The sequence below is a fragment of the Gadus morhua genome, chromosome 21 (assembly GCF_902167405.1).
Source record: "Gadus morhua chromosome 21, gadMor3.0, whole genome shotgun sequence".
NCBI classification, from domain to species: domain Eukaryota; kingdom Metazoa; phylum Chordata; class Actinopteri; order Gadiformes; family Gadidae; genus Gadus; species Gadus morhua.
Window position 1 is genome coordinate 22,064,300 of NC_044068.1, and position 15,986 is coordinate 22,080,285.

General features: G+C 45.5%; 1 protein-coding gene across 1 annotated transcript in view; it reads right to left on the minus strand.

The window, feature by feature from the left end:
* The window catches only part of LOC115534674 (afadin-like), a 125,981-nt gene that overhangs the window by 34,359 nt on the left and 75,636 nt on the right, over nt 1-15,986 (minus strand). Inside the window, 7 exon segments of the mRNA XM_030345827.1 lie at nt 4,207-4,290; nt 5,031-5,137; nt 6,249-6,447; nt 7,364-7,507; nt 8,317-8,582; nt 8,926-9,020; nt 12,130-12,275. Coding sequence (XP_030201687.1) covers nt 4,207-4,290; nt 5,031-5,137; nt 6,249-6,447; nt 7,364-7,507; nt 8,317-8,582; nt 8,926-9,020; nt 12,130-12,275 — 1,041 coding nt within the window.

Below are 15,986 nucleotides of genomic sequence, written 5' to 3' on the forward strand. Positions count from 1 at the left end.
GACCATGGAATGTGGTTTGACTTCTACCATGTGAATCAACACTGAACCAAAACAAGCTGAATATAGCTGGTATAGCTAGAATATACACCATGCATTAAAACACAGCCTGCTTCTTATTGCAGGTCATGCACACATGTACACACATAACTACACTTGTTTTAGGGTAATGTCTAACGGCTTCTTTCAGTTTTATGTATACCCAAGTAAAGATCTTTGAATAACTGATAAAGCTAGCCCCAGCTCAAAGATAAAAGGATGTACACAGTGCGGCATAACACAGAAACAAACTGCACTGTACCTCAGCATGTAGCCTGCCCACCACGGAGAACCACATGTTCTACAGGTAACTTGCACACGCCATGATTCCTCACTGCGACCAGATCCGGTAAAACATCCAGATCCAATAAAATAAGTTACTTTACCACCAGGTAGAAATGCAGTAAACAGTGTTCTGTTCTTCTTCCTTAAAGCCACCTAATTAAATGCCTACATAAGAGTCCAAAGCAGAAGTTGTTGAAAGCACTGTTACTGCGCGACTACAGCGCCCTGTCCGGTCCTGACACACTCCCCTCCTGCTTATCCTTTTGAAGAGGGGGTGGGGGAACCCAGCATCGAGCGGCCAATCCCATGTCTCTAGCCAAGTTCTGGTTTGTTAGCTTGAGCTAACCAGCATACAAACTTTGTTTATGTGATGAAAAGGAAAGAACAGCCGTCCAAAGCACCTGTAGGGATACCTCTTAACACACAGTAATGCATACAGCTGCATTAGAATCAACCACAGGGCAGTACCATGAAAGGCCACTAGGCATGTGAGACGGCGCAGAGTCCACTCTGAATCGCCCTGCCCAACAATCTTGTGTGCAAAAGAGAAAAAAGACGTAAATACTGTCGGATCAAATTGAAGAGCAGCTTACACTGTAAATTACATCAAACAAAACTATCTGGACGAGCTGTGCATGTGAATTAACTCACAACCTTGTCTTGTACACAACTGATTGCATGTAACATAAGGATTCAAATCAACATCCTTGTTCATCAATCTCTTCAAACAAATAAACAGCAAGAAAGATATTGGATAAACAAACTCTGTAAAAAGGATCTAGGGTATGGCTCCGGCCGTTAACACCCCTAGACCCAGTGCAGCACTACAGGGTCCGGCCGTTTAACACCCCTAGACCCAGTGCAGGACTACAGGGTCCAGCCGTTAACACCCCTAGACCCAGTGAAGAACAGGGTCCGGCTGTTAACACCCCTAGACCCAGTGCAGGACTACAGGGTCAGCCGTTAACACCCTAGACCCAGTGCAGGACTACAGGGTCCGGCCGTTAAACACCCCTAGACCCAGTGAAGAACAGGGTCCGGCCGTTAACACCCCTAGACCCTGTGCAGCACTATAGGGTCCAGCCGTTAACACCCCTAGAACCCAGCGCAGCACTACAGGGTCCGGCCGTTAACACCCCTAGACCCAGTGAAGAACAGGGTCGGCTGTTAACACCCCCTAGACCCAGCGCAGCACTACAGGGTCCAGCCAGTTAACACCCCTAGACCCAGCGCAGCACTACAGGGTCCGGCCGTTAACACCCCTAGACCCAGCGCAGGACTACAGGGTCCGGCCGTTAACACCCCTAGACCCAGTGCAGACTACAGGGTCCGGCCGTTAACACCCTAGACCCAGTGAAGAACAGGGTCCGGGCTGTTAACACCCCTAGACCCAGCGCAGCACTACAGGGTCCGGCTCCTGCCATTAATGTGAATTGGGCCGCTGAGTATGCTTTTCACCATCAAAAAATGATGCTGAAAGTGTATTTATAGTTTTAAAAAATAAATAAATAATCTCTGACACTAAGGCAAAGCATACAACCAGTCGGCCAAAAAAAACAGTTTTGATGCTCTGTAATTATACAGTCTGCATAGACTACCCAAGCAACCCGACTGACTGTATTAGTGCTCCCAAGCACAACGTAACATTAGCATTGTTAGCATCAAGTTTGTTAAGGGACTATAATAACGGAAGTGTTTTACAAGTGGGATAGTGTTAGGGATTTTACAGCATTAAAAAGAAAAGTGCTATTTGACATTCTGACAAATTTAAGTATTATTAAGTATAAATGATAATTGTTCTCAAATAAAATCTGAAAACTACAAAGATGTACATTAAAAGAGATGATGGTTGTGGAATAATGATGTGTGAATAATACAGTTGAGGAAGCTATAAATAAATAAGGGTTAATTGTTAATAATATTGTTAGATGGTAGTTGGCATATATATAGTGGTAAATAGATATTTTCTACCCCCAAAAAAACTTCAGGGCTCAAATCATTTCAGTTAGCTGCAGGTCTAACCATGCACAACTTTTTTTTATTATTTTACCATCTTATACTGCTTTCCATTCCTTTTTTCTCTAATAATAATAGTCGTTTTTCCCGTTTGTACATTTAATTTCTTTTTTTGAAAAGCAATATGAATGGCCTTTTGTCCGAAGGCTGCTTTATCGAAAGAGTTGCCTTGCTGTACACATTTAACAGGTTGGAACCTAAACCACCATGCTTTGGGACAATGACCTGGGGTCTCATTTATAAAACTGTGCGTGAGATGGTTACTAAAAGTGTACGTACGCCCAAAAGCCAAGTTTTGCGTGCGGCAAAAAATATTCAGACTTATAAAACCCTGCGTACGCACACCCCTAAGCAATCTTTGCTTTATAAATCACGGAGTGTCTACAAGTGTGCGCAGCTGAATCAGCTTCACGTTCCGCCCTGTACACGGCACGCCCCTTTTTAACCATAAATGGTCAATGGATACGACCTCATGAATGCGATCTGCATATAAATCAGACTCAGATGGAAGTATTATGTCTTGTCGGAAAGAATGGCAGAAGGACTGAGAAAAGCAAAAAAGCGAAATTGGTTGAAGTGGAGACACTTGAGTGTCTCCACTTAAGTGTCTCCACTCCACGGGCCTCCACCTCTGTGAGGTGGAGGCCCGAAAAGTAGATTTATTCGGCCATCACGGGATCGGGATCACTAACAAAAAGCGGAGTGAGTAGCAACATGTTGCTGCAGCAGTGAACTCTGTCAGTGGCACGGAGCGCACAGTCCCAGAATTAAAAAAGTGTTCTGACATAAAGGTAAATATTTGTATGTACCAATAAATCGTTATGGTCCCTGAAGACCCTCTCCCGCCGAATCCTGCCATTTGCATGGTCGTCCAGCAGTGCCAGCAGTGCCATGGTGCAGCATTACGCACAGGGCTCACTGCTGTATTTATAGGGTTACGGTAATAAGACTGACCGAGAACACCTTGGATAATCAGTTTGTAATCACCCACGTAAAATGTTCTTGAACATAACCCCTTTTTAATGCCTGATTTGTCATGAAAAGCATCAAAAGGAACGGACAATAATATAACGATTGTGATGAGTATGTGGCTTGGTTTTCCACACTTGGGATTTAATTGACATTTGATTACAGTGTCACATAAAAATATTATGTTATCGACACATGTTGGATGGATGCTTTATTTCATGCAGTAGCGCCATCAGTGGACAGTATGGAGTGACGGGATTAAATATAGAGAATTTTGAATTTTCATTTTGATTCTAAGGAGAATGGAGAATGTTTCTGGAGTTATAACTGAGAAATAACGCAGTTGACTTAAATTATTCTGATTACATTGATTTAACGCATGATACGGGTTGAAATTAAACTGATAAAACATAATCGCTCTTCTCTACATTTCTTCTGTCTGACTTCAGTTCACCACCCCACCGTCCGTCACCAATTCTCCTTTTCCTCCAAACCATATGTACGCATGGGTCAGTTTGCTTAGGGCTGCGCACATTCTTCCCGTCAAGTTATATTTTTTATAGATCACAACCTTGGCGTGGAAAGTCACGTACGCCACTTTCAGCCCCGTTTTGTGCGTACGCAAGGGTTATAAATGAGAGCCCTGAGGACTAAATAGAGATTGAGAGAGGACTTGTTGCTGTATCATCGTAGTCCGTTTGGCCTCACAGTTCAACCCTGCAGCACTGGGACTTTGGACCCACACCCGCAACAGGACATACCAAAGCTCTGGTTTATTTTTGGAAACTCATCGGGGAAACATGCTCTTTTTACAGCATTTACAATTACAGCATTTTAACGGGCCATACAGAGCCCATTGCCTGACACTTTTTCCCTGAGCACGCACACACACACACACACTACCTTGGCTGCGACGATGCTCAGGCCCATGCCGTTGTGCTTCTTCAGGGTCACCGTGACGACCTCTGGCTCCTTCTTCATCGACTGAAAAGGAAGATGTGTTGAGCGGAGGAATAGATCTTGTTTGTAGACATCTATCCCAACTTGATCCACAAACAAGATCTGCTTAATCCTTGGTCCAGTGACACATCTGTTCAACAACCAAGTCCAAAGACAAACAGATCAGGAGAAATACGGATCATGTGGAAGAATAGTTCCTTGGCTCTGCTGTGACAAAAACTGCTAAATTCTAGCTGAAGTCCCTTGCTACTGCAACTCGACTTGTAGGGTAAAACAGGGCAGAAGAAAGGGGAGAGACAAGAGGCAGGGGGCAGAGGAGAGAGTGAGAGAGGCAGGGAGGATGAGGAGAGTAAAGGGGTGAGGTTGAGGAGCAGAGGGCAGATAGGAGGATGATGATGAGTATAAAGGGCATGGTGCAGCAGAAGGGAGGGTGGGGCGGGGCAGCAATGTAAACCACAGGCTTCCTGCTGGGGGAGTGCAGGTCTTGCTAGGGAATATGTGCATAGAGAAAAAAAAAACACTTGCACTATACAACAACAATAACCAACAAACATCACTCACAACAACTTACTCACTTTAACCATGAATGTTAATTTGGTCATTAAAGTTCTGTATCTCCTAAGGTATATCTGAAGGAAGTCTCAGTGGCCCCAGAGGCTAAGTGTCAACCCGTATAGGAACCGGATAAAAAACAATGGCCCATATTAGTCCTTCAGCTACCACACATCAAGCGAACATTCTCTGAATGATTTCTAATCACCTACCATGTCGGAGGTGTCTGGCGCCACAAAGTGACTGTCTGAGTCGGCTCCTTCGAAGTGAATGGTCCAGGTGCCCGGGGAGCGAGGATGGGCGGTCAGCCGACAGAACCCTAGAACAAGCACATACCAGTCGTGTTACTTAACACTCTTCCATTCATTTTCTACCGACATCCAGCGGAGAGCCACTGATTGTACGAGTACTCTTTGGAAAAACAAGCCCCTCTCTATCTCTCATTCTTTCTCTATCTCCTGTCTAATGCAAACAGAGTGGGCTGGCAGTCCACCTGTGAACCTTACAGACCAACAACATTCCTGCAAGAGTGAGATAAGGAGGGAGGCAAAGATGTGAAAATTAAATGTTTTTCACACATGTAAAGAAGTGCTTGTTACAAATATCAACGACATGAACTGTATAAAAAGCACATCTTCACAATTGTTTTCTACACGTTACGAAATGTTCTAAACCAGGGGTCAGCAGCCTTTTCAGCGTGCAGTGCAAGTTTGACATTTTCTCGTTAATGAGTGTGCCGTAAGCAACAATATATATAGAATTAAGCTGAATTATGACACAGCGACCAAAAACATTTCCAGAAGACCTGGAGTTTTACTATTTCCATATAGTCCACAATCATGCATCAACATTTTAAATGTTTTTTTGGTTGTTATATTTGCAACATGGGCTTACAAATTATAATTACATATGTCCCATCTTAAAACACCATTTTCAGAAACTCATTCAAAAACATATTTCAACCGTGAGAAATGTAAAAAACAAGAAGATGAGAATGTTGGAACCATCCACATCAATATCTGTAAGAGATATGCAGCTTTGCAAAACCATGTGAAGGCGATGCATACAGGCCACATGGAACAATATTTTAAATATTTTCTTCTCTATTTCTCACAAGATAGGTTTAAAAACTATTAATTGATCCCATTTCAGAACACTGCTTTCTGTAACTAATTTAAACATAGTTGCACTGGGAGGAAATGCCCAAAACAGAATAAATATATATTTTTTTAGTGTGCCAATGATTCTGCTGCCCTGTGCCAGTGGTGGCACGCGTGCCTAGGGTTGCCGACCCCTGTTCTAAACCAAGTGAACAGCCAGAATGTTGAAGACGTTTCAGGTTAACTTTGGAGAGCACATTCTGAACGGCCAAAGTGCTGTGTCGCCATGGCAACCATCACTGGCGTCTCCGTGGCAACAGGGCCGCCCACCTCTCTGCACCAAGGGCTCCAAGAACTCCTGGAAGCCGTTGGGCACGTTGCGCACCACGTCACAGGAGTAGCCGTCCTCTGGCAGCAGGAAGGGCAGCTGCAGGTCGGGGTCCTCCTCCAGCTGGACCTCTCGGCCGTCGCTACGCGCCAACTCGTCGGCCGTGTTCTCCGCCACCGCCACCACATGGTCAATAAGCTCCTGGAGCAAAGCACAAATCATAGTTCACATTTCAATGATGTTCAAATCCAACAAAGAGCCTGGATCGATGCATTTCCCTGACTAGAGGGCTTAGTGGTCTGTTGAATTAAATATTCATAGTTGATGCATGATGTTGACATGAAACCTCCATGTTACTCCTAATATCCAAAGTAGGCATCCAAATCATTTGAATTTCATATTTTCTAACAATGACAAACAGCGCAGTGTGAGTGACTGAGTGAGTCTTACAGGTGGTAGATAGGGTTTTTCAGTATGTATGCAAGTAAGTATATATAAGAGAGAGAGTGTGTGTGGGCTACAGGGAGTATATAAGGCATATATATGTACATATGTATGTATGGAGTAGGCATTTCAAACATGAAGTCAGGATGAACTCCTGGGAATCAGGTCCGAAGATGACCAGGACTTGCAATGTAAAAATGAAACATACAACCGGAAATGAGAGGCATCAGACATGTTCACACATATTGGAGATACTTTGTATAGTTAAGGCGAGGGGTGGCGCCTGGGTTTAGCGTGTGGCGGGCAGGATGTAATGCAAAAATATGCAGTGGGAGTCACACACCGAAGGTGGCAGGTGAGGCGACGAACTCCATAAAGCTGACTCTTCACGTGGATTTAATAGACGTATCCGGAATATCAAGACAATTGTGGAAAGCAGAGAGAAATCCACGAAGAAGAGGAAAGCACGAAGCAGCTCCACTCCGGGCTCCCAGTTTTAGTGACGTTGTATAAAAATAAACGTGTTCACTTTATTAAACGAGTGTCAAGAGTGTGTGTGTCTGCGTCTCTCGCAGGTGGTGTGAGTGTCGCACAGGCGGTGTGTGTTTGTGTGTGTCCCCCAAGCGGTGTGTGTGCGTGCGTCTCACAGGCGATGTATGCGGTGGTGTCTTACAGGTGGTATATAAGGCTCATCAGGGGCACAGTGGTAGTTGGTCATGAGGGCGTTGAGCTGCAGGGAGTTCAGTTTGAAGCAGGTGTTGTGGATGTTCTGAACGTCCTGCATGGAATACTTGTCCATGGTCAGCAGGGTGGTCGCCTGGCAATACACATGAACAATGAACAATAACAAAACACAACACACCAAGCAATACTTCCGAGACACTGAAACTCCATACTCACAGTTCCTACTCTGTACAAGTACATCCTTTTCAATGAACATGTTCATTATCTTAGGGAAAGCTTTTTTGTGCTCAGAGGTTTAGGATATTTTGGTATTTTTGGTCTACTTAGGCTAGGTAGTTGATGTGTGTATTGACCTACTATTTACAATTGCTTCTCTATATGGAGATTGAATATTACAATGCTTTGTGCAACAATGACTACTGTGACTACTAATGTCACTGCTTTGCATAGTTCAAACATTCCTAACAGCCTCTCTGAAGTCCAATATACTATCATATCAGTGAATCTCAGGCTGGGGAACATTAGCGGTTTTAAGGATGCATTGGACACCTTTTCAACCCCCTACCACAGCACACTCAACCCTCTGGAACCCCACCCCTTACCCAGAACCTCCTACTCGCACTACAGTATGTCCCCCCACATTACCTGCACTAGGTGCCCCCCCCCCCCCAGTACCTGCACTATGTGCTGTGCCCTAGGTGCCCCCCCCCCCCCCCAGTACCTGCACTATGTGCTGTGCCCTAGGTGCCCCCCCCCCCCCCCCCCCCCTCCAGTACCTGCACTATGTGCCCCCCCCCCCCCCCTCCAGTACCTGCACTATGTGCCCCCCCCCCCCCCCCTCCAGTACCTGCACTATGTGCCCCCCCCCTCCAGTACCTGCACTATGTGCCCCCCCCCTCCAGTACCTGCACTATGTGCTGTGCCCCCCCCCCCCTCCAGTACCTGCACTATGCGGCTCAGGTGGCAGTCGGCAGCCAGCTCCAGGCCCTGCTTCTCGGCCCAGGCCTCGATGTGGCTGAGCTGCTGCCGCAGAATGGCTCCCCAGTAGTGGGAGCACAGCCCGGAGTCCGCCTCCGTCACCAGCTTGTTGAACAGCCACATGTTGATGAAGTGGAAGAGCTGGGAGAACAGCTGGATGGTGAGGGCTGCGTTGACACGGCAACGCCGCAGAAGCGACATGGCCCCCGTCAGTGTGTGCAGCACGTCCTCTGTGGGGAAGAGATGCTGTGACATTAGTTACACTGACGAGGGGATGAGGCAGAAGAGATGCTGGGATATTAGTTACACTGACGAGGGGATGAGGCAGAAGAGATGCTGGGACATAAGTTACACTGACGAGGTGATGAGATGCTGGGACATTAGTTACACTGAAGAGGGGATGAGGCAGAAGAGATGCTGAGATATTAGTTACACTGACGAGGGGATGAGGCAGAAGAGATGCTGGCACATTAGTTACACTGACGGGGGGATGAGGCAGAAGAGACTGTCAGAAGAGAAATAGGTGAGCCAGTACGAGCGAGAGAAAGAATGCAGAATGATTGTTGTGCACACCTATCTTGGGTCTCTGTGGGTTGTGTTCCTCTGGGTCATCTAGAAAGGCTGGCATGTAGTTGTTCAGGTCAGCCTGGAGGCAATGCACCAAATACCTGGATAGAAATTGCACACAACAACCTTTGACATGTGCACATACTATTATTGCGTGACAAAAATCTTTTCACTTGTGATCCAAGATACATCTCATAAAATACATGCACTCTACAATGGGGGAACCACGCTTTAATTTAAGACATCAAAAAACATTTGTGCACGTTAGCAGTTGTGCTGAGCCTAATATTTCCTCATCGTTTTCCACTTGGCCGGTTAGCTCCATTGACCATTGCTGTTACTCTGGGATACAGAAGGTAGGCTCGCCACAGCAAATACCGATTGGTGGAGGCTTCTCCGGTGAGGAGAGGGAGGAAGATCCTCCTTAACATTTTTGAGAATAAAAATGTTTAATTGTTCTGACTACATTAATGAATTAATGCCCTTAAATAGGACTACTTTAATGTATATGTTATGTTTGTTTCCCTGGTTAAAGGGAAATTAGCACCCCCTATCGCCTATTGACAATTACTTCAGGGAGGACGTTCCATCCTCAGCCTCCATTGCCAGGGCTCCAGACTAACTTTTTCCTTGGGTGCACTGGTGCGCCTAAAGTTTTAATTTGGGTGCACCAGCACGCATTTATGGTGCACCCAAGTTTTGAGTTGTTGACAAGGGGGGGGGGGGGGGGGGGGGGGGCGTTGGGACCGTGCCTGCCTTGCGCTGAGTTGTTGACGAGTTGCCTCTTCCGGGGTTATTACAATATTATGAATAGACTGCTCTGTAAAAAAATAAAATAATAATAATTATACCAGATAAATTTTCAGTCGCACCGGTGCGCCCAAATAAAATATTTGGTCGCACTACCCCGAATTCTAGGCGCATGTGCGCCCAAATTAGGCGCACTCTGGAGCCCTGATTGCCTCCCATTCATTTCCCCGAAAGTGTTGGCGGCCGGTGAATAACAAGGGGTTCAATGGGAGAGAGGAGGAAAGTCCTCCTCTGAGTGGGTGAGACTAGCTAAGGGATCTGGATCCCGCCTACGTCTATTCACGAATAGGCTGAAGCCCTGGTTGCGCTATGAACCAATAAGCAGGAGTCCTGGCTGTGGAGCAGCCCGGAGGGAGGGGTTATCTCCTGAAGTCCAGGCTACGAGAACCAAAGAACCCGCTCAGTCTAATGCCTCGTTTCCACCGAGCAGTGCGCTACTGTTCGTTGCGGTACAGTGCAGCTCTGTTCGCTTATATTGACGTTTCCGTAGCCCGCATCCCGGCTGTGGAGCCTGCGGCCGGGCTGCCCTGCAGCCGGGCTGCGGAGCCCGCGAGGGGGGTTGACTTGACCTACAAATGAAGTCCCTCAATCTTAATTGGCTTAATACCATGACCAACATTCTGAAACATCCATCATGATCCACATTTGCCTCAAACAATGTTAGGCTTGCAGACCATGTTAGTAGTTGTGAGATAATGTTCTTGTTGCTCTTTTAATTGTTTGTTACTCTGACCGTTCCGTTTGATATTGCGGAAAGGGTGTTAGTGAATGATCAAAGCATGATGCATTTTAAATGGCATACTATTGGTATTATCTTCATTTTTCTTAACACAATTGTAGCTGAAAATAAACATAACCAAATTACAACCAATAGCTTCAGTCATTGAGGGCAAAAATAGGCCCAATGATAGGCCCAGATTTTTTATTTACTTTTACAAATCAAGAGTAGCCCTGATTTGACTAATTGGCTTTGCATCCTTTCCTTCTGCCCTTGTAGTCCAAGACATGCTGCCCACCAGCTTTCAAAGTCCAATGCTGCCACTGGTGTATTTCTATCAATTCACATAATTATCCCTCCCTGCTATTTTGTAGTTCAGCAAAACACCCTGAAACAACTTAAGTGTCACATACTTATGCCACAATAGGCCATTATCGGTGCAAGCAGGCCAATGGCAACCAAGCACGCAGTCCTTCTTCCCTCACTTTAAAAAAAAAAAAAAATCGTGCCAGCCACCACTGGCACGATAAATACTACAGGAAGCGCCCCCCTCCCCCCTTTGGGAAGAGGTCAGTAGATGTGTCGGGCAGCTAGCTAAAGCTACGTTACCAGACATTCCAGGACACCCGATATGAGCCCTCTTCTTCCACATTCTCTATACAATACCTTTGATGGGTAGGATAAGCAGACCTCAGTCCCCCTCTTACCACCCCCTATACATTCACATACCCTGATTGGATACCGTCCCGTAAGTAATAGATCAGCAGTCAACAGTCCCTGCACCCATGGAGGCGCACAGTGGCGAAAACAGGAAGTGGAGCAGGTCAATGGCTACTATGGGCCATGTGGCCATCATGTCCAATTAGCTTTACTAGAGTTTACTAGAGGTTGAGCGCGCGCATTGCGCGCGCTCAACCTCTAGTTGTAATTAAACCCATAGCTATAATGTGGAAACCTCAGTCGATAATGTGACGAAATTCTGAACGCATAATAGAATAACATATTGCCTATTAATGCTATAAAGTATAACATTTTGGTTCATCTATTAAGAAATTAAGCAAGCATAATAATTTTCTCCTTACGTTATGAAGCAAGCATAATAATTTATTTTTTATATTCCGTTGCATCCACAAAAACCAAAGCATCGAGTGAGAGCAAGATTGTGGATTGTCTACCTGACGTGAGAGTTAAAGATTTTTTTTTTTTTACGTCATTGAGATTAAACATCTCTTCAAGTGGCCGACAGGCAGCAGTAGCCTACTGTCTCAAACAGCCTTCCCACAAAATATTAGAAAAATAAAACAACTGCGTGCGTAGTTGTTGCGCAGTTGTTTTATTTTTATTGATTTTTTCACACGAACGCATCTGGGTTCGTGTGTCTGCGCGTGCGTGTGCGTGTCTGCACGCGCACGCTGCGGGCGGCTTGGCACCTGCGCACTGACCCAAGTGTGCCGGAGTTAACTTGTCCGACAGGCCTGCTATTATATAGTAGTAAGATATGTGGTTCCTACTCAGGAAATCCTGGACGGATGTTGATAACCTGGACGTTCATGACGTCCAACTAGTGGTCTCTAGTGAATTCCATACTTTTTTTATAGATATTTTCCCAAAAGCGTTGATGATTTCAGCCGTAGTTAGACTTTGATTGTTCTGTAAAGTTTAAACCGTGTGTATTGACTTACTTGAAGGCCATTTGCACCAAGTGGGCCAGGATGTCCTGGCCGTCCAGCGTGATCCGGCTCAGATCCTTGTCCTGCTTGGCGAAATTCAGGAGCTCCGAGGCATTGGCCATCCAGAACGCCAGGGCCCCCGCGATGTTCTTCTGCTTCTGGATCCACCAATCACAGCCAGAGAAACACAAGTATGTGGAAGGGTTGGGAAGAACAGTTAAGAGAAGAGGTGGTCGAAACAGACGCCAGCATTAGGCAAGTTAGAGAGATTGGGGGTTTAGTTTCTGTTTTTGATTGGCAGAAGTGTCAGTAGTTAATTTCAAAGATAGACCGGTGTCCCACCAAACTCTTCAGAATCCCTTATCCTAAAGAACAGGAGAAGACCAGTGACTATATAAAGAGGTGAAACTCATCTTATTCAACTATTTTTGGTGCAGCCTAAATCTGCATAAGCCCATTTAAGGTCTAGTGTTATCATGTAATTTCACCTCTTTCCCTGATGTTAATGTGATACTGGGTCGCAAGGCACTGTTTCGGCCAGCACAGCCCCCAACCCAAACCCCCCCCCCCAGTAATATGCTAGAGCAGTCAAAGACAGACCTATTAAACAAAACAGGCAAATTAAAATAGTCAGTCAAAAATAACAAAGCAAAACCAGGAGAAGGAGGGGGAATCCTCCTCTGCATTCTTGCTATTCAGAGGAAGTAGTAGATGTTTTGGAAGCCAGGATTGAAAGACTGATACAGCGTTCGTTTATGGACAGAGGTCTGATGTCCGAAGATGAAAACATGTCATATTAGACTACTGTATTGGTTTGTTGAATGTTTTGAAAGAATACCAAATTTAAAAATCTAATTTTAAATTCAAGCAATTGTATAAAGTGTATACATCTTCTCACCCAATTTTATTTGGGTGGCCATGACGTTAAATGACATTGAGGCTTGAACTGGGGATTGAGACAAAAATATGACTTTTCTTTTTGTTTTATAGAATTATCCTCGAAGAAGACGGAATTGCAGACATCTGAGTCATAATCAAACGCAGTATGAGTCACAAACAATGTTTAAACAGTGAACCGAACATTTCAAATTAACCTCAGGGACAAGTGCATCACAGCACAACAGTTATTTAAATCTCTCCATCTCAATGGCTGAAGACATTGCTGGGTCATGCAAACACCTGGCTTTCATTTGAGGCAACAAGAAACATTGGAATTAATGCATTACCCAACGTCCCTGTGGTTTGACTTTTATAACCATTTTCACATAATAATGGGCAGGTTTAGGTTGTTTTAGTACCGGGCAGGTCCAGGCAGCTGAATAAAATAGTTTGATAGTTGATGATAATGATGTAGCTTCAGCTGTAGGAGGAGGAATTATTTGGCTTGGATTTTTGTTTCTGTTAGAATGGAGGGAAATAAGCAGCAGCAACAGAACACGTCAAAAAGGGGAAGGAGAGAGTGAGAGAGAGCAAGAACGAGACGGAGAAATGGGCCAAGAAGTCAAACAAAGCAAACAATGTAGCCACAAGAGTTAGACAGAGAAAGAGGGAGAGAGCCAGACAGAGAGCCAGAGCGAGAGGCAGAGCCAGGGCCAGAGAGAGAAGGGTTGTAGCAGCAGTAGCATGTTGTTGCTATCCTACCTGGTCCCCTTCAGGAATCTCCTGGATGAAGGGAGAAGAGGAAGAGGTGGAAGAAGGGAGGAGGGCACAGTAGAACACATGTCCACACGGACAGAGAAAACACATCAGCACCACTAATTAAGGACACTCGGCTGTGACACACACACATACACACAAGTGTTTACAAATCAATAGAGCTACAAGCATTTGAAAGGCATTTCTTATTCACTTTAGTGTGCACATTGAGGTTATAAATATGTTAAATTTGAACATTAACCATGTCTGCTCAACGGAAAGAAGGTGCATTAAAAGGTGGGTTTAACCTCTTCATCACAGGGCCTATTTCTGAGTTAAAATAACATACCCAGTTTGTTGTTATCTCGACAACTGCAAGGGCTTTAAAGGTCCCATGGCATGCTACTTTATGGATGCTTTAATATAGATATTAGTGGGCCCCAAACACAGTATTTGAAAGACGTTCCCGAAATTCAGCCGTGGTGCAGAAGTACAGCAACTACGGGCCAGTCACACATTGAGCTTTCCCCGAACACGCCGTTTCGGTGTCTGTAGCTTTAATGCAAATGAGGAGGAGAGAGGCGGGTCAAGGAGGAGGGTGGGGGTGTGGCCCTGAGCAGCTTGAGGCCAGGGTACCATGCGCTCTGTTTACGGTGGATGTATCGCAATGGCGAGGCGCACAGAGCCTTTGGCCGTGTTCTGTAAATATTCTATAACACTCCAGGTGCTCCGGCGGGAGTCCTGGAGCTCTATATCTAAATAATATCATATTATGCATAGATATCTATACACCATAATATATATTATCATGGCCAAAAGCTGTGTGAGCCTCCAGACGATATTATGAATCTCAAACGACCGCGTTGGGTTCTCCCGACGTCTCTGGTTCTTCCACATCAATCTGAAGTAGACTGAACCACGACATGGAGGATTGTTGCCCGCGATTGTTGACCGCGGTTGTCTCCCCCTGGAGCCTCGTTGCCGGGTGACCACCGCCTCGGCAGCGGTCAGGACTTAGGCACCACCGCCTCCTGCAGCGCCGAGGCGGTGGTCCCTCGGCAGCTGGCAGCGGGAATCAAGCGGGAGACATTCGCAGGCAACAAACCCTTTCTCCTCCATGTCGTGGTTCATGTACTTCAGGGAGTCAAAGCCATGGCTGAGATAACCCCCACTACAAGTCTCATTGTGGAAATACCAGAGACGAGAGTCCGACGTGTTATGTTATCCAAATAACAAAGAAGTATACAACGCTTGCCTTAGTACACACACACACACACACACACACACACACACACACACACACACACACACACACACACACACACACACACACACACACACACACACACACACACACACACACACCCCCCCCCCCCCCCCCCCCCCCCCCCCCCCCCCCCCCCCCCCCCCCCCCCCCCCCCCTCATTGTCTCATTGGCGGGCCAAATTCTCTGGGCGGGCAAGGCAGAGAAAGGGAAGGTAACTTGGCCCCTTATCAAGACATATGAGGCCACATTCCAAATCAGCGCGCCTGAGCTTCCATTTTTTCAAAAGCGAGCAGGATGCCTAGTGCTTGTTTTACAACGAACACAAGCTTAAGCCACTGGGGGACCATAGGCAGGCTCGGGGAACTCTTTAATGTTAGAAAACGTCATAAAGTGAGATTTTCATGCCATGGGACCTTTAATATGTTATTTTGTAACCCCAATAAAGATAACACCTGTAAGATTGTAGTGCAAGTAAAATAGAATGATGGCTGATCCCAAATATTCAGATATCACTTTTCTAGGTAGATAATCGAATGTCAATTCAGTATTTGGATATTTGTTTTGTTTCAATTAAATGATTTAAATTGGACATTTTTTTTAATGTTTTAACGTCTATGCATAGTTTGGGACTGTGGGTAGCAGGCCAGGTTACATTCCGTCTGAATATCCCAGTGATGAAATATATGTGTCCGGGCGCTAGACGTGGAGAACAATTCACGTTAACGCTTCTATTTAGGAACCGGTAGCCACCATCAGAAAGGCCAAATATAGAATGACTGAATTTGTTTGTTTTGGATATTCAAACATGATTTAATGTTCTGGTAGCACTTCGACAGCTGTCGTCGGTTGATCAGTTGAATTGGTCCTTTCTACTACTACAGATTAGTTGTTTAGTTGAATTGTTCCTTTCTACTACTACGGACTGGTCGATTAGTTGAATTGGTCCTTTCTACTACTACGGACTGGT